Consider the following 24,984-nt stretch of genomic DNA (forward strand, 5'->3'; position numbering starts at 1 on the left):
TGAAGTACTCTGTTGATTTCTGTACTTGTTTTTAATTGGGCAGGAACGTTGAAGGGGTTTTGCATTTTGTCCAGTTATATTACTTACAGTTTGAAGGAGAAATGAATTAAATGAGATGATTCTAAATCCATGTGCGAAGTCCTTTGGACCACAGGCTTGGAATATAAGGAGATAAGGAGAAAAGAAAAACTGAAAAGCCTTCCTAATATAATACCTGTAATGCTTTTTCAAATTATTATTTATGTTTTCTTCAAAGTTTCAGCTGTCAAGCTAAGAAGTTTACAAGAAACAGAATATTACTTAATGTTCTGCAAGAAACAGCTGTACCAATCATAATACAATACCTTCTGTAATGATAAAACAATGCAATTACATAAATCATGTCATTCACTGAGTTTCCAAAATGAAATGGCTGCCTATTATTAAAGGTGATACAAACTACAAAGGTGAATTGACGTACACACTAAAAATCCTGTAATGACTGTGTCATGTTTTACAGACAACACTGCTGGGATTGAAACCAGGAGAAATGGTTACAACAGAAGGCAGCAAGAGCTGTACTTTCTTCCAGTAGTAATAGAAGATAGCAGTTACCCTGTCCAGAGCAGCACAAACACATTGACTATCCGTGTTTGCAGATGTGATTCTGATGGTACCATCCAATCCTGCAACGTGGAAGCAATATTCCTACCAGTAGGCCTCAGCACAGGAGCACTGATTGCCATTTTGCTGTGTATTGTTATACTTCTAGGTTAGTTCTCATGAAACTGTGGGAAGTGCGTTACTCTGATTATTCACTTGTGAACTGATTTGTGTTGTTACTAGCCTCATCTATCATTTAACAAAAGCCATTGAAAATGTGTGGCAGTTTGAGTACTTTAATGCTTCTATGTTTCTGGAAAAACATTCCAAAGCACCGACCATGACTGTGAATCTGAATAATACCTAGGTATTTCTTATTGCATGAAAAACAAAAAAGCTTTCTGTGGAATCCAAACCATTTTTTTTTTTTACTCTGAAACAGTGTTTAAATACCTTTCCTGAAGGACTGATATTTTTAAATAATTACTAAGGTAGACAGGTCCTACTGAGAGTAACAGCAGTAAGTACTTATTAAGGGCCTTTAATTCTTCAAGACAGCATGAGCAAAAGCAGAGCAAAGAAATGAGAGAGGTTAAAATAATTGTAATGTAGACTGTGACTGGCTAGATCCATGTAAAACTTTACAGGCACATTTTAATTTCAGGCAGTCATGGATTCCATAAGGTGGCATTGTCATTTGATCTACGTTATATTTAAATATTGCCTTATTTACTGCATGCCCAAAGCAGTCAATAGTCATGTGCAACCTACTTATAATGCACCCTTAAAGAACTGATAACAAAATAAAACCAACTTTGTAGCTCACACAGGCCCAACGTAGGCTGCAGAAAACAGACTGATGCTTACAGATGCTAGCCTATGACTCATCTGGGCTTCCTAGATCTGATAATACTCCTTACATAGGTCTAATGCATAGGCAAAAATGGCTGTAGACACAGAATATAACATATGGGTACTGCCTTGCATTTGAACAATACACTAATCCACCATTTAAGTAAATTACTATAATAGCTTCTGAGTAGCAGTGGGTAAAAGTCAGAATTTCTGTTCTGTGTAAAACTTTTATGTTGTGAGAAAAGTTGTTTCAGCTTGGAAGAATGGCAGACAGTCATACTTCCCATGAATAGAACTTACTAACAAGTACACCCATTCTGAAGAATTTTAAAACAAAGTAAAACAAAACAAGCAGTTAATTTTTTTTGGAAGCAAAAAGAATGCTGTCTCCTTTACCTTGGGACTACTTTTTTACTTCTAGAGGTTTCCTGGATAAAAGCAGCCAGGGGTGAGCCTCAGCATCAAAGAAATTCCACTATGAAAAAACCTTTAACATTTTCACATGAAGAGATAAGTCAATCAGAGCTCTGTCTTAACCTCTATGTTACAGAGCAAAGTGCCTAGAATCCCTAAACACACAGCTGCAGGACAAGCTACCACATTTGTGTCCAGTAAAAATGGCAGAGTATCTGGGGAAGTGGGAAGCCTGAATTTCCACCAGATTTGCTGGGTCATCATGGAGGCCTTCAATGGAACTGTGTTTATGTTTCCCTAATGGTTTGTTGAAATAAACAGGGTTTTTTTATTTAAAAAAACCAGCATGTTCAATGAAAAATAATTATGTCAAAGGACTCCTTACCAGCTTTGCTGCTGATTGATGCTCTTGGAAAATACAAAGCTAATGAAGGTATTTTAATTCCCACTCTGCTCAGATTGCTAGACTGAATTACTGAGATTATGCTTGGAAAAGAAGTTTTGGTCCTTTAATAACCCGCTTCATTCTAATCAGCCTGGTAATATTACGTAGAAAAACTAATGTATAAATAATGAATCTCCACTTCTGTGTGTAACCTAAGAGAATGGTGTTTATCTTATATCCAGACTTTCTCCTTACTATTCCATTGATCAATTTAAAATCTCCTTTTAGGTTTTCATTTCTTGCTATGAACCTGGCCTCAAACAGAGTCATTAAAATAGTAGTTGAAGTCGTTCTTGTTGAACTAATTTCTACAAAAAAGATAGTCAACATATCACCAGAATCAGGAGTTATTTTAGGCCACACAGCCTGACCATGAGTTTATAATCATTTCAACTCCTGTATTCATTATTGTGTTACTTCACCAACAGCACTTAGAACACTGTCAGTTCTACGAAAGGCAGTTTAGGGAACAAAAAATAATAAAAGGCCAGTTTTGTATAAGAAGATTTTGCATTCGATTAAATATATCTCCAAAGACAAACTATTGGGAAAATAACCAAAAACAATGAAAGAAAACCCACCACACGCTGATTGCCATTGAGATGCCATTTGGAATAAAACCAGTTTGTAACCTTTTATTTTATATAGAATCACAAAATCACAGCTGGAAGGCACTTCTGAAGATCGTGTAGTCCAACCTCCCTGCTTACAGCAGGGTCAGTTAGAGCGGGTTGCTCAGTAACCAGCTGGGTTTTGAGTATCTCCAAGAATGAGTACACCTAACTTCTCTGGGCAATATGATCAACGCTTGCTTGACTATTCTGACAGTAAAGCAGCTTTTTTTCTTACATTTTAATGGAATTTCCTGTATTTCCATTTGTGCCCATTGCCTCTTTTCCTATCACTGGGCACCACTGAGAGAAATCTGGCTCCATCTTTACTTCCATCCATCAGGTAATTATACACACCGGTAAGGTCCCCCTGAGAATTCTCTTCTCCAAGCTGAACAGATCCAACTCTCTCAGCCTCTCCTTGTATGGCAGATGTTCCAATCCCTTAATCATCTTTTTTTTTGCTCTGCACTGACTCACTCCAGAAAGTCCATGTCTCTCTTGTTCTGAGGAGCTCAGAACTAGAGGTAGAACTCCAAATGTGCCTGCCTATGGCTGAACAGAAGGGAATGTCTTGCTGACAGTGCTTTTCCTAATACAGTTCCAAATATTTCTGGCCTTCTTTGCCACAAGGGCTCATTCCTGGCTCATGGTGAACTTGTTGTCCACTGGGATTCTAGGTCCTTCTCTACCAGGCTGCTTTCTGGCCAGTCAGCCAACAACATCTACAGTATGTGATTATTCCTCACCATGTGTTGGATTTGGCATTTCCCTTTGTTGAACTTCATGGGGTTCCTGTTGTCCCATTCCCTCAGCCTGGTGAGGTCCCTTTGAATAGTGGCACAATGCCTGCTTTGTAACACCTGCAAACTTGTTGAGGGTGCACTCAATCCCATGATCCAGGTAATTTATGAAGATGTTAAATGAAACTGGTTCCAGTATGAACCCTGGGGTACATCATTGGTGACTGACCTCCGTCTGGTCTTTGGTCTGTTGATCACTGTTGCTTTTTCAGTTTTCCTGAGAAGGTTGTTACAGAAAAGAGCATCAAAAGCTTTGCTAAAGTTAGGATAAAAATAATGCACTTTACACCCTTCATCCACCAGTCACCTCACTGTGGAAGGCTATTGGATGTGTGGAGCAGAATTTCACCTTCATAAATTCATTCTGACTACTCTTGATCTCCTTCCTGTTCTTGCTATGTTTGAAAATAGTTTCCAGAATTATTTGCTCCATCACTTTGCCAGGATCAAGGTGAAGTTGTCTGGCCTGTAGTTCCCTAGCTCATTTTTGCCTTCCTTAAAGATAGGAGTGACACTTTATCCAGTCCTGAGAAACTTCTCACGGTCCCCATGACCTTTCAAAAATTATCACAAGTGGCCTCACAATGATGTTAGTCATCTCCCTCACCACTCGTGTGCATCCCATCAGGTCCTGTGCACTTGTGCGTCAAGTTTGTTTAAGTCTTCACTAACCTAATCCTCTGCCACCAAGGATAAATCTTTCTTGTTCCAGACTTACCCTCTGATCTCAGGGACATGGGATTCCTGAAGGACAACTTTACTAATAAAGACAGAGGCAAAGAAGCCATTGAGTAGTTTGGACTTTTCTGTGTCCTTTGTCAACACAGCCCCTGCCTGATTCAGGAGTGGGCCCGGATTTTTCTTTCTTTTTTTCTTTTTTTTTTTTTTTCCCCTGATGTTGTACAAGCCCTTCTTCTTGTCCTTTGTGTCCCTTACAAGATTCAATGCCAGATGGGCTTTGACTTTCCTAATGAACATCCCTGCATGTTCAGACAGCCACTGTATATTCCTCTTGTTTCACCTGTCTGTTTTCACCTCCTATATGTGTCCTTTTTTTTTTTTTTTTTTTAATATGTGAGCTTAGTCAGGAGCTTTTCATTCATCCATGCAGACCTCCAGCTGCCTTTGCTTGATTTACTGCTCATCGGAGCACTGTTGAGCTTGGAGGAGGTGATACCTGAAAATCAACCAACTCTCTTGGACCCCTTTTCTCTCCAGAACCATTTCACATGGGATTTTTCAAAGCAGATCCCTGAAGAAACCAGTGTGCTCTATAAAAAGCTGATGTAGGATTATTTTTTCTCCACTTCAAATATTCTCACCCGTCGTTATCATGCCCCCCCCCCCCCCCCCCCCCCAATATTATGGAAGGTTTTTTGCTCTGCAATATGGATATTTGGGGATTTTTGGCAACAGAAGACATTTTAAAAAAAGTCCCATCTCTCCCTTTCTGAATTAAAAATATGAAGTCTTTCCAATTATATTTGTTTGCAAAGCAGGCCAGTAAGACAATTATTTGTTACTTCCTTCAGAAGCACAGCAAGCACTAAGGAAAGTTAGACTCATACATCAAACAGCAAATGACTTTTCATTGGCTAGAGCACTGTTATTTTTAAAATAATAGTAGGAGCATATCCTCTAAGGAAAAAGGTCCCTTTGATTGCTTGCAACTTTCAAAGGAAGATATAATGGTATGTCATCAGAGTAGCAAATTATTTTTGAGCGTGTCTTAACTTCGGTTTTCTCTCATTACAGTCATTGTGGTACTGTATGTAGCACTACGGAGGCAGAAGAAAAAGGACACTCTGATGACCTCTAAAGAAGACATCAGAGATAATGTTATCCATTATGATGATGAAGGAGGTGGAGAAGAGGACACCCAGGCTTTCGACATAGGTGCCCTGAGGAATCCCAAAGTGATTGAAGATAACAAAATACGCAGGGACATAAAACCAGACACCTTGCGTTTTCCACGTCAGAGACCACCAGTGGAAGATAACACAGACATAAGAGATTTCATTAATCAAAGGCTGCAGGAAAATGATGTAGATCCGACTGCACCCCCTTATGACTCCTTGGCAACCTATGCTTATGAAGGAAATGGATCTGTTGCAGAGTCTCTCAGCTCTATAGACTCCCTTACTACAGAGGCAGACCAGGATTATGACTATCTGAGTGACTGGGGACCTCGTTTTAAGATCTTGGCAGACATGTTTGGAGAAGAAGAAAGTTATAACCCTGACAAAGTCACTTAAGTACAACTACAACAGTGAAACAAAAATAAAAGGAAACCAACAACAAATCTAAAAGATAAACCTAAGCTTTATATACAACAGGATTCATTTGATTATAAAAGACGGCAACTGTTTCCAGCAAGTTACTGCATTTATCATACTGTCAGTTTTGGTTTGATCTGCAAAGGAAAGATAAATCCTGTAATATACACAGTTTTTTGTTGTTGTTATTTTGTTACTCTGGAATTATACTGAGACAAGCTCAGGCCTACAAGGTACAGTTTACTGACCTGACTTGGAAAGAAGATAGCTTTCTGGCATCACGGTGGAAGAGTGGTAGCTTTTTCGTAATTCCACTAAAGTGCCTATTGAAACTTTTATCATTTAAGTGGTAAAGTCTGCTGGGATGGTGTTACAAAACTGAATGGTAAATTGGACAAGAACTTTAAGACAAGAAGCAATAGCAACATGCTGACTTCTTTTAGAACAAAAATGGAGATCACTTCCTGGAGTATATCTAATTACTAAAACTAAGGAGGGTGGGGGGGTGGGTTGTGTGTACATTGTGTTTGGGGATTATGTTTGTTTTTTTTAAAAGAAGAAAACAATATGTCAAGATGTCATATTTTTTCTTCCAAAATTTCACTGAAAAATTACATTTGAAATGCTATTGCTCACTCTGAACATGTAAATCCCAAATTAAAAAGGAAAAGATCTTAACATACGTCAGTGAATATTTAAAATGTTCATGCAAATATTACATTTTTCCAAAATAATTAAAAGATGAAAGCAGCTATTCCTTTATGTGAAGGAAATTTCCCTTGGCTCACCCTCTTCTTTTAAAATTAGACTAGTATTAGAATGTAAAATGGAGAGGGTTTCTTAAAAGTATTATTGTATTTTTAGTACCAAGAATTTTTTCCCTTGTAACTACGGCTAAAGAAGTACATGTAAAGAACTCCACATCACTTTCTTTGCAATTAGATTGTTACTCTGTAGGCACTATAGACACATATTATAGAGATAGTTTTTTTTTCAACTGACCATCTGCTACAGTTCAGCATATCATTGCATATCACTGTCACACCCACATAATGCATTTCAGAAAGCCTTTTGAAGAGGGAATTTGCTCTTGCCAAAATATTAACAGAGGCAGAATAAAAATATAAACCAGTACGTTTGTCCACACTTTATGTACATATCCATTCGTAAATGTAGCTGTACAGGTAACAGAAATACAGATATGCACAAGGCATTATGCCATGAAAGATCTCCTGTAAAACTGTTTCATGTGACTTTTACTGATGATCTAAGGCATAGATGTTTTGTAAGAAAATGGTTTATGTCCCCCAAAGTGCATATATCCTTATATTCTCCTTCTAAAATCTCCACAGTGCCATATAATCTGCTTGAGCTCTACACATGATTAATGGCACTGGCAAGGTCAGCCCAAGTCTTTCATGAATCAGAGGTCTTTTATTCACCTCAGCTCTACAGCTTACTTCTGCTGCTGCTGAAGAATTAATAACTATCAGATATAGTTAGCTCACAAGTCTGATATTAATGTACACAAAGATCCCTTTACTCTCGGGGAAATGTAAAGGTATTTCAAAGCTGTATACATTAATTTCCCAATGAAACTTTAAAAGGTGTATGGTTTAAATAAGTGTTGGATCGTTAGGTACAATTGGACAGGGCGGTATTAAAACCACAATTGGTATAGCTTCTATCAGCAGAGTGCTGAGGAAATGTGACACAACATATGGTAACAAGAAAGGTCTCTGTTTTGTTTTGTGTTTTTTTTTGTTCTTTATCAGCAAAGATATCCTATGTTCCCTGAAAGGCAAACTAAGCTAACAAAAGCTCTCATCTCACAGGACAAGGAAGCAGATGGAGTAGCAGGGCCTATTTACCAGCAGAGCAACTTTCATGTGGAAACTGATGTTTTTAATTTTTGCACATCTTGATAGAATAGCAAAGGCAACATAATACTGCAGAGTGGGCCTAAACCAGAGCTCTGGGGGAAAACAAACCAACCAACCCAAAACATTGCTATAGTTACAACATAGATTTGATTCATACAAAATTCCCACTTGTTAACATAGGTAGCAATGCTAAATATGCATGTAGGATATGCACGGCCATGCTTCCTACCCTGCTGCCACAGATAAAATAAGCATCTGACACTGCTCATTTACAGGTGTGCAGTCCTGCAGCCAAACTCTGCTTTTAGTAACTGCATTAGTCCTTTACATGTATTTCACTAGTAAAGTCAGCATAAGTGAGAGCAGTGTTTGATATTTTGACATCGTGGCATGCTTGTTCCTGAGAAAGTTGCGTGTATTTGTAGTGGGTACCGGGTGGACATTACCGCTCTTGACTAGGTTGGCAATTGCTCTAAGCAGAACAGTCTGTGCCTGACTTCCAACATGGGTAGACAGAAAATGTGGTCTTAAACATACTGCTACACACAATCTAATATTTGAGAGTGAGTTGTTGTATGTTAATTTAATACCAAATTGAATATCAAATGAACATTTTTGACATTCAAGAGGTTTGTAATTGAGATGTTTCTATCATATAATTAATAAACCTCCAGGAAGATTTTTTTTTAAAGTATGTAATTACTAATGCAATTGTCCTGTAAAATCATAATTAAAATCTTTTAAGACCTTTCTTTTAAGAGTGATCAAACAATTTTAACTTAATGGGTATTTTTTCTAAACAGCTCTGTAGAATTAAAGAAAATAATTGCTTTTCATTTATGTGTAAGCTGGGATCCAGGAAATCTGTTTAATTCCATGTTCTCTCACTTCCCCCCCCCCCACCCCCCCCCACCCCCCCTTAAAGGTGCTTGTCAGGTTTTTAACACTTTATTTTTTAAAAGGTAATTAGATAAATGTTGAATTTACAAGATTTAAAATATTTCAAGGTATCTGAGATGACCTGAAGTCAACGGAATTAAGGAACCCCACTGCCTTTGTAAATTGTATCAGATAACTACTTCAGTTTTCAAGCACTATATCTTCAAAATAGTCCTTACAACCACTTGCACAATCAAGATGTTAACGTGGGTGTCTGTCTTTCTCTTGGTTGTGGACAGAGCCATAAACCTCAGATTCTACCAGAGTGACAGGAAACTAAGATAAAGCTTAAAAGTCACAGAAGGGATAGAACTGAGTGAAATGTTTTTGTTTAGATTTCTAAACATGTGCAAAAACATCTAGCATCATCTTAAATGTCTCAGAAGTTCCCCCCCCCACCTTGTAAATCACAAGACATTTTATAAAATGCCTTCTGCACATGAAGGCATTGAGATACTTCAAGACACAAACAAATCCACTTTTAAAGTTAGTTATGACATGCACTAGTGGTGCTGAAATTAAAGTCTAAATGTAAAGCACTCTGCTAAGAAGGGAAGTATCCAAGGAAATCTAGCTGATAAACTTACATTGTGGGCATACAGAACTGAAGAATTATGTATAACAGATCATTTGAAAGGAATTTCAGAGAAGGAGGAAATGTCTTCTCTGCCCTCCCAAGAAAGCTGAAAATGCCACTACTTAGGAAAGTTTACACAATGTCTATGTGGGCTCAGAAAATAAAAGACTGCTAATATTTGGATTTAAGAACGCTACCACACAAATCTGAAACTGATGCTATTTTTGAAATGCAGCAAGGGTTTGGTAAGCAATGAAATAGATGATGTTTCTTGCAGGAAGATATGTTTGAATATGTTATACTTTCACAATTTCTACTTTTTTTATAAATTTGCTCTAAATTTTGCTGTTCAAAATAAAATTATAGTTACTGAGCATTTACTCTAGGTTATGCAAGTAGAGTTCATTATGGAGAAAAGAGCAATAAATGACTCAACAGATTACTGATAGTATTATTCCAGATACTACCTTGAAAATATTCTTGCCTTAAGAATAAGATGTACAAATCCACATAAACACAACTGATCCTTCACAGTAGCAAAAAATACAGTTCTGCAGATCCTATATTCATTGTAGATCTACCTCTATTGTTATGAAAGAGTTCTTAAGACTGGTTGCTATGGAATAATGAAACTCTATTAAATGAATAGAGGAAGAAAATATAATAATCCACTGGGTTACAGGCATTTCGTATGACATTAGTGACTGGATTTTACATGCTGAGATTTGGGTTTGTAAATTCTTTGCAGTTATTTTCTTACTTTTATTATTATTATTGACATAGACATTCAAATCCTGTGTGTATAAAAATATTTTTGAGCTCTACAGTTCTTCATGAGAACAAATAATGAAGTAACTCCTAATAATAACCCTACTAAGGTGACAATTAAGTGTGAATGAAAATCAAAGTTTATATTACACCCCTTCACCACCTTCTCTTAATGGCAAATCTATAACTGATTTAATTTCTTTTATTATTTAAACCAAAATTCAGATAAGCTATCAGAACATGAGCATCAGTTAGTATTTTGAGGAAAACTAGGATGAGTTCCTGTTTGTTTGGGTTTTTTTTTCTTTTTTAATGTTTTATTTACTTTGTTGATAAACTTTTCTAATTCAACATTAGTTTGCAAATAGAATACCCAGATAGTTTTTTGTCTATCTTACTTTCATTGCTGTGGTCCCAGTCTAAATAACTCTCAGGACTGAGAGGGATCTTATCAATGTGTATAAATACCTGGTGAGTGGAAGTAAAGAAGATGGAGCCAGACTTAGTGCTGCATAGTAACAGGACAAGAGGCAATGCACACAAATGGAAATGCAAGAAATTCTATTAAAACGTAAGAAAAATGTTTCTTTACTGTCAGGATGCCAGGAAGTGGATGATGTTTCCCAGAGAAGTTGTGGCGTATCCATTTTTGGAGATACTCAAAACCCAGCTGGATTTGTCCTGGTTGCAACCTGCTCTAACTGACCCTGCTCTAAGCAGGGAAGTTGTGCTTAAATGATCTCCAGAGGCATCTTCCAACCTCAGCTATTCTGTGACATGCTAAAACCATCCTGTCTACCTAGGCTTCTAACCTCTAGTAAACTCAGTGGCATTAAGGACATAACTACATATGCGTAGTCACCAATACCTGTTTTAGAGAGACTGCTCAGGCAGAAGTGGCGGAATAGGCTAGAAATCTATAAAATTACTAGCAATGTGAATAATCTGGAAAGGGATAAATTATTCATTGCCATTTCCAGTACAAGAAGTAAGGGACATCTCATGAAACAAGCAGAAGTCAGGATGTAAATTAAAAAAATGGATTTGGCCTTCACACGATGAGTAGTAGAGATAGCTGTGGAGGCTCAGAGTTACATAGGATGTAAAAGAGGCTGGACAAATTAATGAAAAAGTAATAATTTGTGGGTTGCTTAATACAGGAGTCCCATCTGGCGAGTCCTGTTTTACCCAGTGAGTCCCTGAGCAGTGTTTGATTAGCGTATGGGGGAGTCACATGACCTGGTCCGTTCCTAGATATTTTGCTGGGATATTAGTTTATGCCAGTGCTGGAAAAGGTTACTGTCCCAGTTTGACCAATCGTATTTCCTCATTGTAAATTTAATTGAGCCTCACACCATAATTCTCTCAGTTCTCATTTTCTGAATTGCATAGATAAAGCCAGTTCTTTTTTTATGACACATCACATGCATATATACATTCATATTTTATGATTCCCCTCAGATTTTAAATATTGTAATTGCCATATTTCCCTCAATTCTGAACACCTTTATATAGTATTTACATGTTTTTGTCTTTAACAGGGACATCGACACTGACTGCTCAGTGATGATGACAGTTTGGCTTACTCTTTTGTAAAAAATAATTTCATTACTGCATGAAGATGGTAACCTCTACATGTCATCTTTTGCATGTCTTTCATTTAATTAGCTGTCCTGGTTACTTCCCTGTGTCCTGAGAACACACAAAGAAAGAAAAGGGGGAATATAGTGACTGTCTGGCTGGATGAGTGGCCAGTGTTAGTCCATTATTCAGGAGCGCAGCCTACTGCTTTCCTGTTATGCATTGTAATAGTAGAGGTGATTAACTGTTCTCACATGTTGAGCATTATACATTTACTAGCCAAATGCATGCTTTTCTGCTGTGTGCCTTTGTCAGAAAAGATAATTCAATTTAATCCCCTTCTTTCTCTGAAGCTATCAAGGTGTATAGAGAGGAAATTGCATCATATTAGGAGAGATCAAAAATAAATATGCCTTAACAGAATGTCTTATATTATTTGGTCACATGCTTGAGTTACATTTTTAATTTTGTCCTTGGAGTTCATTTTCTCTCTGTAGTCAGTGAAGGCAGGGCAACACATTTAATATTATTCAGAATGCTCTCATTGTTTTCAATCCCTGCTGCTTTAGCCTCTCTGGGTTACTTTGAAGTTTGATCTTTTCCCCCCTGTAAGTTCTTTATTCTTGCAGTTACGGATCTTGCTGCATATCTGATTACAGCTGAACTTTCATGGTGGAAATGTCTAACCAAAAAATACATGATGCAGCAGTACAGGTGCAAAATTTTTAGTTTGGGTTTACATAAGATGTTTTGTAATGAACAAACACCAACTTAATGTGCTGCAAACTGTCATCAGCAGAAATCAGACTATGAAGTTAATAAGGAAAATCTAAGGGCAGTATCAAAACTTCCAGTATATTTTCTCACATTCTACAGTATGCAACTCACGTACTTTCTGTGAAGGGAAGGACATATGAAAAGGAGGTGAAGGACTCTGGAGTTATGTCCTGGTTTTTCTGCTATTTTTACTTAGCATTCCTTTGTAAATATAAAGAACAGCTTAATATTTCTTAGCTCAATTGTATTTCTTAGTCTTAAACTACTAAAAATAAATTCTATGAAACTAAGGGAAATTTAGCAATGAGAAATGAAATACATATACATGTTTCAAATACAGTACAGCAAGACATTACTTTTCAATTCTTAAAAGGAGAACTCTGAGGACAGAAATCCAGTTTATCTTTTTTCAGGTTTGCTGACTTTACCTCACCAATGAATGCCTATTGTTCTCAGTAATGCTATCACACATTTGGTAAGTGATTCATTTTGCTCTATAGGACTAATTTTTATAATTGCAATTTTAGTGACTTAAATAATCTCAGCTCACATACTTTAGTTATTCTTGGTCCAGATGATGTGACAGAAGTACCTAATATGTAGTCAAGAGGGCATGGTAAGTAAACTCAAAAAGTGATTTAATGAAACTATCTGCTGACCATAGATATTCAATGACAGATACTGAGCACAGAGATTTGTCTGAATTGTTGCCTGTCTGGACGATTGTGCTCTGCAGCCCAAGCTGACAGAAGTGTTAATTTTTTCTTGATGGTTATGGAGAGGAGAATGCCCTGCCAGGGCTCAAATTTTATGAAACAACGTATTGACTTGACAACTCATCTAGATAATAGCTCTAGAAAACTGTTGTCATGAGCAGAGTGAAACCCCTGTTTCAAACACTAAGCAACAGAGGAAACATACGTGGGAAAAACTAAATAGGACCATTCTTCCCATTGAAATAGTCTGTAAAGACTGTAGGGAAGAACAGCCTCCCTAGAAATAGCACACCACTTCTGATTTGTAATTCAGAGACCATTTATGCATTCGTGCTAAAGCATTGCAGGACTAAATGAAACAGCATAACATGAAACAGATAAAATGTTGTGAGCCATGACCGATCTCTCCATTTTGCTAGAAGTCTGAGCTGAACATGGCTCCATCATGCTTATAATTTTCTCTGTATTCAGGAATTCAGAATTCTACCTTCTTTTCTGGATATGATAGGGGCTCTGTGGTGGGTTGCCCCAGCCAGCACTTAAGCACCACACCACCACTCACAGGGAAGTGGGGTAGAATAGGAAGAGTGGGAGTCAGATAATTCATGGGACAAGATGAAGATAGTTTAATAAGTGTAAGGAAGACCACTGCAGCTTTACTGCTGATCATAACATCACGTGGTGTGGGATATCCCTTTGGTAAGTTGCAGTCAGCTGCCCTGGCTGTGTCCCCTCTCAGTGTCTTGTGCACTCCCAGCTTACTCACTGGAGTGGCAGAGTAGGAAAAATAAAGCTTTGACTGCTCAGCAATAGTCATAGAGTGATTTAGGTTAGAAAAGACCTTCAAGATCAAGTCCAACCATTAACTCAGGACTGCCAAATCCACCAAATCTATGGAGGATTTTTGGTTAAGGTAGAAAGACAGCTGCAGAACAAATCAGAATGCAGTGTAATCCTAAAAATCCTCTCTTGCTCCATGCCTGTTCCTGTTTAAATTTGCATAACTGCCTCAGCCTTGATGGTGCTCAGTAACACGTCTACATCCTGCTGAAATGCAGAAGGAAATCCTCCCTCTTGTAAACTGTCAATGGAAATCCCATGCATAATGGGCCTAGCGTATCACAAAGTCTGCAAAAGTCACTTGCAGAAATCAATCAAAACAATAGAAAAAACTAACCTTGCAGAACAAGAAACTCTCTCCCTCCTATGCAACAGCTCAGCAGTTTAAGCTAAGCATGCACACAAAACTTTAAGAGCCTCAGTTTTAATGCCCTACGAAGGTTACAGTAAATAAGCATCTTACTTCTCCCACGAGCATATTGAGGCCACTATTGTGCTCCTCACACCACCTCCTGAAGCTATGTAATAATTGTGTGCAAAAAAAGCACATGATTTATTAACCCATACCCAGTAAAAATAATCAACATGCTTCATGGGAAAGGTTAGGCTCACAAGCAAGGCACTCTGCTGTCTGGGTTTTTCTTCCACTGCTAATCCTTCACCTTTCACAGGCTCTGAAAAGCCCCCAGAAAACTCCTTTTCCCTGCCTCAAGAAAGAATGAACCTTCATTCATTTATTACTTTGAAGAATGTTTATTTGACAAGATGACAGAAATACTATTTTACAAGAAGATTGGGATTGATCAATCAAGAATAAATACAGTTTTTGAATGCTTCTTAGGACTGGGACTGAAGATGCTCCAGCTAGATCTACCCAGGTACATGCTGATTCCCTCTCAGTGTTTGGCTAATAGATTGGCTGCTCTGATTCAATTTTCTGAAGCAGAAAACCTAGTTGCCTAGTCCGACAACCAATTTTGAAGCACTGTTTTGACATTTTTTTCTTACCTGAAGTTGCTTTCTGTAACTACAAAATAAAAGAAAGTCCAAAAGTTTTTTTTCCTAAGAAGTGCTCGATAGCTGTTCATTTTGTCTGTGCTGTACATGCTGGATCAGCACTATTTAACGGAACTGAAGAACATTGTTCTGTTTTCTATTCATAGCATAAGAAGTAGTTGTAAGAGAGCCTACTGCAGGTCGTGATTTTAAAAAATATGCATAGGAAACTGTTTCCTGCTTTCCTCTTGTAATGCTCAGAAACCAAGAGCTTGAGAAGTAAAATTTAGGAGAAAAAAAAAATATATCTTCATGTCAATCCATGGGAAAATAGTAAGCAAATTTTAATGAGATATCAGAACGCTTTTCCCTGTAAGTGACAGGGCAACTGGATACGCTAGGTAACTACTTAAAAGATAGAAATTGAACAACTTTTTTTTACGTACATAATTTTATCACATGATATTATTTTTTTCATGAATGCTTGACTTTGGGCGTTATCCACATTTTACAGTAATGTAACACCATAAACTCTACTAGAGACACTCCTGATTTATACTGGCACAAGCCTTGTATATGCAAATAATTGTTATTTTTAGTTGCAAAGTCTGTTCTTAGGTACAGAACACATTTTCACTGAGATCATGTATAATTTACTATGTTAGTTAATATTTATGATGTTTCATTTAAAAATTATACAAAAGTATAACAGCCTACTTTGGCATCGGAACAGGAAATGTACTTTCAACAGGAAATGTGTTTAAACCAAATACATGTACTTACGCATAGCTTTAAAGCATTTCATTCATACTAATTCGCGGAAAAAACCAGAAGAAAAGTTTCAAAAAATGGCACTATACTGGTTGAAAACCATTGAGTGAAGAAGCTTAAAGCATGGGAATTTCACGAACATTCTAGCAATAGCTGCATAGCACCAGTGACTTACCAAACAATACAGCTTGCAGGTTTTAGAATTTCAATTTACAAAAATTGCTTTACATTTCAGAGGAACTTGACTCAGTCCTGACAGAAATTTTGACTCTTTGCATGTGTTCAGTTGTGAAATTTTCTGTCTAGTACAAGCCAAGAGGGCTGCAGGTTATACATGCTTATTCATCTATATTTTATACATTTCTTTTTAAGTTTGTTTTCTGACAAGTATAACAGTAGAAACTAAATATATGGAAACTGAAATGTTTATTCTTGTCATTTAAGATAAATTAGCACTGAAAAGGCTTTAGATATTTGGGGGTTCTCTTGGCTCATTAAGTCTCATAAGACTACATAAAGTCTCCATTTCTGGAATTTATAGAGAACTGAAACAATAATAAAGATCATGGTAGTCAGATGCGTTGTAATCAATGTGACAGAAAAAGCAGGTGTGAACGTGAACAGCAAAGTATGCTACTTGAAAGAAGAAATACTACTAAAGCAGTACACCACAAGAAAACTTCCTATATTTTGCACCTTAGGAACAAAGAAGAAAAGTTTTGGTTCTTATGCCATGATTCAGTTCATATCATTCATAGTGTGGAGGAAACAGGCTTTACCAATATGTCCTGGGATTACAAATTAATGTAGGAAATGCCTGTTGAAAGCCATTTAACCTTTCTCATGGCAAGAGTGTGCCATCAAGTATGTACCACCAGAGGCTTGTCCAGTTTTACCTGAAAAGACTGCAGTGTCAGACTTTCCGCCATCACTGACATGAGCTTCCGAAAATTAGCTGGGAAAAGAAAAAGGGAAGTGGAAGAAAGGCACTCTGACACATCTGGTTCTGTCCACAGCTCACCTAACTGACTCTGAGCGTTTGGGTCTTTGCTGCCCTCAGATGGCTGGTAGATTTGTAAGGCTCCTCTCAAGGTAGAAAAGGGTCCTTGGTGTGTTCAAACACTGGCGGATACACTTTTGTTACAGTACATTCAACTTCACTGTATCCGATAGGATTTAGTTACACTTAGTAAGTGCCCTTTAAGAAACAGATCAAAGCAGGTAGTATTAGGGATTTCTTTTTGACTTATTTCTACTTTTTAAGATAAATGATTCCTTGATATCGCATGCATGCTTGCTTATTTTCTCATGTGTTTTCATCATAAAAATAATCTTGGATATTGTCAATTAATCCTGAGGTAGTAAGATTACTTGCTACTACCAGTAACAAAAATGTCTTAAGTATATTAAGAAATGAGATCTAAAAATGGCAATGTATCTACAACTATTTATTTTTTAAAATCTGTTCAATAGATCATAGAAAGAAAGGCTTAAATGCAAATAACCTTACTGTCAACAGTGAAATCCTGATAAACTCTAGAAGAATTAGGTTTTCATTTTAATTCAGGTTGAAATTTAAAAGGAATTAAGACAACCAATGTTAAATTCCATATAAGTACAGTTTCTTAACCTGTTCAGTCTGCAGCAGCAATCAACTGATTCACACAAGTTCTTTCCTCTATTATTCTCACAAAGCAAATGTTTTTCAGCGTTAGTTCTTGTTGTAGGCATTTATTTCCTTGCCTTGAGCTTTTTAAATACTGTTATGGGAAAGGACTATTATCCAGCAAATCTGCAAATATTTTAAAAAGTATCATATGAGGGTGTATGGAGTTTAGCTTTGCGTAATCTACACTGATACACTAGCACCAGAGATAACAATTCTTTCAAAAATGAAGTCACTTCGGCCCGCCCAGACGTTGACAGAAAGAAGAATAAAATGGTTTATCAATCAAATACCAGCTAATGAGAAATCAACAGGCTCTGAGCTCTTTTCAGCAGTTTCACTGACTGCAAAGAGAGGCTTGAATCCTACCAAAACAACAGTGTGCCAAGTGTAGTAACATTGTAGAGGATTCTGTGCACTTCACAAACATAAATTAATAGCAAGTACCAGACAATGGCTCTCCATATTGTATTTATTGCAACTTAGTGTAATGATTCTCCTGATGAGTGCTCACAACTTTGTGAAGAGCAACGGACCAAATTCAGCTATGACAAAAGTGCAGATCACTCCAAGTCAGCAAGAGTTGTGATAGCTTATTTATGACCTGAACTTAACTGTATGATCATCAGAGAGGCCTCAATGAGGAAGAAATGTCTTAATCATGATAAAAAACCAATCCTTTCTTACCATTTCAAGAGGCAAGGGATGGCTCTTACAAGCCTGTTGCATCATCTTACAGAAATGTCCAGTTTCAAAATTTGCCTCTAGTACTGATTTATTGTTAGGGTAAAAATTAATGCCCACAGTGGGATCATTCTCTTAGAATCCTATGCAATTATGTGCATAAATGAAGCAGGCAAGAAGTGCATCGACTTCTAACAGCAGTTCTTACCTCCGCTGGACAGCCCCTGGGCTAGAACTTGCTGCACCTGGGTCCCAATTTGGTTGGAATTTGGCAGCCCAAAGGATCCAGGAATTTAGAAATTTCCAGTATCATTTGCTACATATTAGTTTTTGGAAACACAGCACACCATAATATTTTTCAGAATACTGGCATAAATTTGTTTTATAAAATGAAATCAGACATTCAAATATAAACATTTCCACAGAACAGAAATTGTAAGCTTTGACGAGTATTTCTTTATGCTGAACCTGCTTTTCAAAATGTTGAGACAACCTTCTCTGACATCAGTTTATTCCAGTAATAATGCACAGAAATATTCTTGGCTTTGTTTATGATTTTTTAATTATTAAACATGATTCATGTTTATTTAACACTGATAGAAAATGTTTATGTGTCTGAATTTTTTTGCTTTTACTATTAATGACACATTATGCAATTTAGAGTTCCAATGACAAGCACTTTCAGTTAGAATAGATTTTTTATTCAGACATAGAGAACAGACTTTTAGCTATAAACTAAAGTGCAGTTGATGGACAACCCTCGTAACACTATATTCTGAACAGAAAGAGCTTTCCAGGATTATGTTAGGAGTCCTATGGAAAACCTTTATTAATTTGGAAAAGGGCAAACCATTTGATTTAATTTGATTGGGGGTGGGGGGTGGGGGTGGAGAAGAGGAAGAGGGCATTTTACAGCCATATCCTCTATACAGCAAATCTAAACATAGCCTCTCCTTCTCCCCCCGGCCCCTCTTTCACTTTTTTGTTGCTCTGAGGGTTATTTTGGTGGCAGTTTACTCAGGAATATTTCATAAGATTAATAAATAAATATGTGAAGACATTTAAAATGTCCTAAAATCATTATTTTGTTATGCTGATAGCATTAAAACTCTGTGTTCTTTAGCATGTTAACACAGGAAAATTGAATGGCATCATAATTTCTGCTAAAGATATATGAATATGAAGAAGTTCCAAGAGAAATAATTAAAATATGTACATTAGTAATATTGCCAGTATATTATAATAATTTTTGAATGAGCAACTTTATATTGATTAGTCTACATCTTAAAGCTTTGCATTTTATAAGAGAATGTAAACGCACAGTGTGCCACTGCAGAGTATTTTTTCACTCTTACTTCAAAAGCACTAAAGGAAAAGATGTGAAGTGGTTTTGAATATAAGCAGAAATTTCAATGTCAGCAAAGAATGCTGACAGCTACTTTCAAAATTCATTGCAAAGTGACTGAAACCATTTAATTTATCTTTTGCACAGACACATGGGAGTAGTTAGACGGGCTGAGGTTTTCAGTAGTTTCATTGGATACAGAGGTTTTGCTAGGAACCTGGTGAGCTGAAAAAAAAGGCCATAGTGTTCTGATCCCATTGTCAGGGGGTTGTTTAAATAGATGATTTTTGCTCCCATCTATATCTCAGGAGTTACACAAATCTGGGTTTTGAACTGCTTTACTACAGCTGGCAGGTGAATGTTCAATGAATTATGGCAAAAACTATAAGCCCTTTTCATATTGGTGAGCAATTACATGACAAGCACTGCTGAAGCAGTGCAAATATACTTTTTTCCTTTTAATTTAAGGTTGATTTTGTAGACTTATCAGTTCTGAAGACATCTATGCCAAAATTTCAGCACTCAATATGTAAAATTTTACATTTTGGATGCAATTTAAATTTTACCTGTGACCTTTCAAAGACTCTCAGCATGACACTTTGTCTTCACTATTATTAATTTTCAGAGATAATTTTTTTTTCTTGAAAAACTAAAAATGCATTTATCTTCAGAATTTCCTTAATCTCAATTATTGGTTTTACGTGGTTTTCTTAACCTACTTCATTCTCATTCATACTACATAACTCTCAAGTATGCAAAAGGATTAGAGTAAGTCCATTCCTGTCTTTAGAAGGTTTTGCCTTTTTTTTTTTTTTTTCATTCTATCCATTGCGCATCCCAAAAAATAAACAAAAGCAACTACGTAAAACAGAACTTAAGGAAACAACACACTGAGACACAACTTATTTCCATAAAAATTTCTGAGAAACTCCACCAGATGCTAGTTCCACATTTACTAAGTTCAACCACACAGACCATGAAGGTTACTTATTATGTAACATTTTTCTCTACCAGACATTAAAAAATAAATAAATCATTCTTTGGAACCCTTATATGGCAAACATAACCGCAAAGTACTCAGATTTTGAAAGTCAGGATGATAACTCCTATAACTTGCCCTGGAATTTTTCTTACTGTGAACAAAAGAAGGATATAGCCTAAGCAGTTCTGATGCATTTTTTTTTTTGGTCTAAAATAAAAGTAAAAAATAATTATCAAACAATTTTTGTAAGTGTAACAAATCAGGTCAACACAGCATCAGCTGTCCATAACGGGATTTTGTAGATGTGCATGAAGTTCCTTTGAGTGTTCTCTGCACTGGCCAAAAGCCATTTTCCATTTGTCTGGAAACTAATAAGTAGTAGTGCAGGTATCAGTGCACAGGTTTTATGTACTTTCTAAAAGGAACTCAGGTTTCTAAGCAGGTATATCCTTCTCCATCTACGATTTCCAGCTGGGTTGTTTCATGTAGCTGCTAATAATGTGTAGAATAGCCTACAGTGACAAAGGCAGAGATGGCTATTGCTGGTCCCTGTTACTGTAATAGTATCTGTAAATAATGATTTGCAAGAGCAAAGAAGAAGAAAAGTTTTTGTTAAACTTTCATTTTGGCTTGATTTTGTAAAGTGCTTTCACATAAACATTTTGGGCACATCTATAATCTGTTCAATTCTCCAAACCTGATGATGTTAAAGGTAGGAATTTGTCTATACTGAACTGAGGCCATGAATGGGTGGGAACTACCAGATGAAAATAAGCTTTCTCACACTCTCACAAGACTTAAACATTTTCCACTTTTCCTGAGAAATTGTGTCATGGAACTACCCCATTTTAGAAGTTTCACTGGCTGCCGTGGCACTGACAGTCACTGGCTACCTATGGGGAAAACAAGCTTTTAATGCATTTCAGTATGTTAGAAAACCTCTCCTGCTCCCTGTTTTAACATGAAGGACAGAGATCTATAAGGATCAACAGCCTGAATTGAATGACAGATATTTTTTGAGTGCTCTAGGCAGAAAGAATCTAGTTACATAAACTAGCTGAAGTTAGCACCATTGTACACACAATTATAAATGAGCCTTTCTTCTGCATCAAAAATGACTGTGAAGAAATAAGATTATTTTCTTTGCTGCACCACAGTAAATAATTATAATACAACTCTTATGGATATGTTAAACTATATTCATATATATTTTTTATTTTTTCCTCCTTCTTTAACAAGAACAGTTTCATTCTCTACCTCAGAAATTAATGAATCCCTGAAAAAGCTGTTTCTCAGAGGAAAACAAGCTCATGAATATGCCAGAATGAGTGTCTAAAAGAATAATGACCTGCAGGCTTTAAAAGCATACCAGAGAAGCTGGTGTAAAAAAAAAAAAAAAAAAAAAAAAAGTAAAAGGAAAAAAAAGAAAAGGAAGATATTTAATGACACATACTGCTTTTCTCTTTGGTTCTAGTTTCTCAGAATGATTTAGTCTCCTTCTGTATTCTGAAATAAGACAGGATCCTCCAGTGAGTAATGCAGTCTCATCTGAGGCAAGCTGTCTTCATCAATTACAGAGGGAATCTGGAGTAAGTAGTCTGTTAACTTGCATGTCACAATCCAGTGTTTAAAGATAAGCAGAATAATTCTAGATTCCTGGCGATACTTTCAAAGGTTCATTAGCAGCTAAATAATAACATCTGAAAGAAATGACCAATTGCCTTAATCCCTTTTAAAATTCTTTATATGTTAAAATTCTCCCATCAATATAACAGAAAGTATCCCACGATTTTGTCTCAGTTTTCTCTACTTTTAGGGTTTTTGTTTTGTTTCGGTGTTAGGTTTTTTTTCCTAATATGAGTATCCATATTGGCCCCTACCATACATACCGATCTGCCAGCCTTGGCTCTACAGCAGTAACCATGAAATTCAGACATTCCGTTCCTTTGTTAGTTGTTCAATAACACAAATCTCTTTGAGACTGGTTCTCATTTCAAGCTGGGAAAAATAATACCTTTCTGCCTCAGAGGAAGGAGAAAAAATGTATTCATTTTTAGGAAGCACTTAACTTCTGAAGTAAATGAGAATATAAAAGAACATAAAGTGAAACTGTGCTACTCATTGACGGGAATAAACTTTTCAAATCTATTTTTCTTTAGTTTTTCCTGATCAGCAATCCCTATTTTCTACTGTAAATTATAGATTCAATTCTGCAAACAAAAAAGAAGCTGAACTGAAAACAAGTATCATCCAGTTTCAGAGGAATACTACAGGTATTCGAAATATTTGTTAAGAACTGTTTAATTACAAATGTAATTACTCTCTGCCTTTCCTGCCCACTCCCATGATTATTTATATAAACAAGCTTTTATTTTCTAAGAATTTTCAGATAAACCTTTTAGGCAAACAAGCAAAAATTCCATTTTAAAGCAACTGAAATACTTGTATTTTTAGAAGTAGGGTTCCTACAGCATACAGAGACTATTCGTGCATGAAAGCAAAATGTGCATTTCTATACATATATGCAAAACCAATACAATATTTTTTTGATGAATCCAGCAAAGAATATCATACAAGTCTTATGGGTTTAAATTGGGATGGCGTATGTTAGTGCATAGCTATACTAAAATATATCAGTCTACAACAGCTTTCACAATCTCAGATTTCAGCCTTCTGGCAAAAAAAAAAAAACAAAACTTTGAAATTAATTCACAAAGGGATTTCAAATGTTCTACTGAAGAAAGTCACAAGGCCACAATTAAAATTTTTTCTTCTTCCACTGCAGCTTCTCTGAGAAAGAGCACTTCAGCTTTATTATTTGTAGAAGTATGAGAAAGAGGGTATGGCTCTGCTTGCAGTTCACATTTCATTTTTCTAAGCTCTTTCATTAGACAAACTTGTTTTCTCTTCACTGTGTTAATTCAATCATGTTTGTCTATACCATGACTCTTTTAAATGTGCACACCATTAATAGGAAAACGTTAACAGTTGAGAAATAGATAGTGAAATCTTGCATCTGCATTATTTTCCACTCCTTTAACATGTTTTTAATAAGGTTTATGAATTTAAAGTGTGAATGCCAATAGAGTACAATGTGAAAATCCTTCAAATTTCAGAAACTATTCAGCAGCAGATCCTCACAGTCATAATATCTTTGAGAAGAAATGTTTAAGGTGTATGTGGAAGGTAAATAGTTCCTTCAACTGAGTTTAAGAATTATTTGTTAGTTTAAGCTGTATATGGAAATTCCCTGTAAATTTTAGATATAAACCCATTTTTTCCAGGAAGAGGTGAATACTGGCCTATGTACATTATTTAGTACAGTTTCATTTAAGTACTTCTATTTCTGCACAGCAAATGCTGATGACTCTACCTTAGGGGACTTCAAGACACACATACTGACATCAGTGGCAAGTATCCATGTAATTTTAATAATTTTGAACTGTAGTCTTAATCAAGCAAATCAGTAACACTGAAAAAATGAAGTAATCTTTATGCATTACTCATACGGGCCGTTCAGCTATCTAATCTAAGGATTCATACACACAGTTATCTTTGATGACCTGAACACATGTCCACTAGCTAAACATACTTTTCCAAGTTGTTAGATAAAGCATAACAAAGTAATGGATACCTTCACATGAAATTCTGCGCACCAAACGTAAGAGTCCAGAATTTCTACATTGCCAGAATTACACTCCACAAATATAGCCTGCCTGGGAAAGGCTTTCCTTGTATTTTAACTACTATGTGTGTCACTTAATTTTCATATCTATGATTACTTAAGTCCCATGCCTCCCTTTTTTATCTCTTTCTCCTTAATATTTTGCTCTCCATTTCAACGTCTAGCATATTCTACTTTTTCTGTCTTCGATGCAGTGATATTTTACCCAATTTTCTCAAACTGTTATCCTATCTGTCTTACTCAACACCAATAGATCTATTCACCAAACTACTTAAAAGCAATACACTCATGTTTTTTTCTACTATAGTTCTGGTTCCCTTCAACTATGTGCATAATAGCTCCAGTGAAAAATACCCTTTTTTGTCCTTGTGTCAAATTATCTTTAAGGATCAGTAAGAATTTCCTCCATCTTGACAAAAAGAACTCAATAGCTTTAAAAAACTAAGTAACCAGTAGCAGGGTTGGGGTGAGGTCAGGTGTTGGAGGGGTGCACAAAATAAAGTACACCACCACACTGCTTGTGAGCTGGGAAAGAAAAAGTAGATAGAGAATTTTCTGGAGAGAAAAGGAAAATTTTAGGTAAAAATCTAAGTGAGTAAGATACATTCATTGGAAAATAATTAACCTCTGAGAAAAAGTAGTCAGTCCCTCATCTTTATTATGAAAGTCTGGTAATTAACATACCACTCTTCTCACATATCTTTCTTTATATCTTTCATCACTTTCAGGCTTCTCCATTCTGTCACTATATACTGTAGTATACTATTGGTATTATATTACTTTGTTAT

The 24,984-nt window shown here is 36.3% G+C and overlaps 1 protein-coding gene across 4 annotated transcripts in view; it reads left to right on the forward strand.

The window, feature by feature from the left end:
- CDH12 (cadherin 12) overlaps positions 1 to 24,268 on the forward strand; it is a 321,664-nt gene extending 297,396 nt beyond the window's left edge. For all 4 annotated transcript variants that reach the window (XM_080377768.1, XM_080377769.1, XM_080377767.1 and 1 more), the window contains 2 exons: positions 500 to 751; positions 5,466 to 24,268. In XM_080377768.1, the coding sequence (XP_080233894.1) occupies positions 500 to 751; positions 5,466 to 5,965 (752 nt within the window). In that variant the 3' untranslated portion in view covers positions 5,966 to 24,268. The remainder of the gene's footprint in view (positions 1 to 499; positions 752 to 5,465) is intronic.
- Positions 24,269 to 24,984: the final 716 nt, after the last annotated feature.

Source organism: Falco punctatus (assembly GCF_963210335.1).
Source record: "Falco punctatus genome assembly, chromosome: 3".
NCBI lineage: Eukaryota > Metazoa > Chordata > Aves > Falconiformes > Falconidae > Falco > Falco punctatus.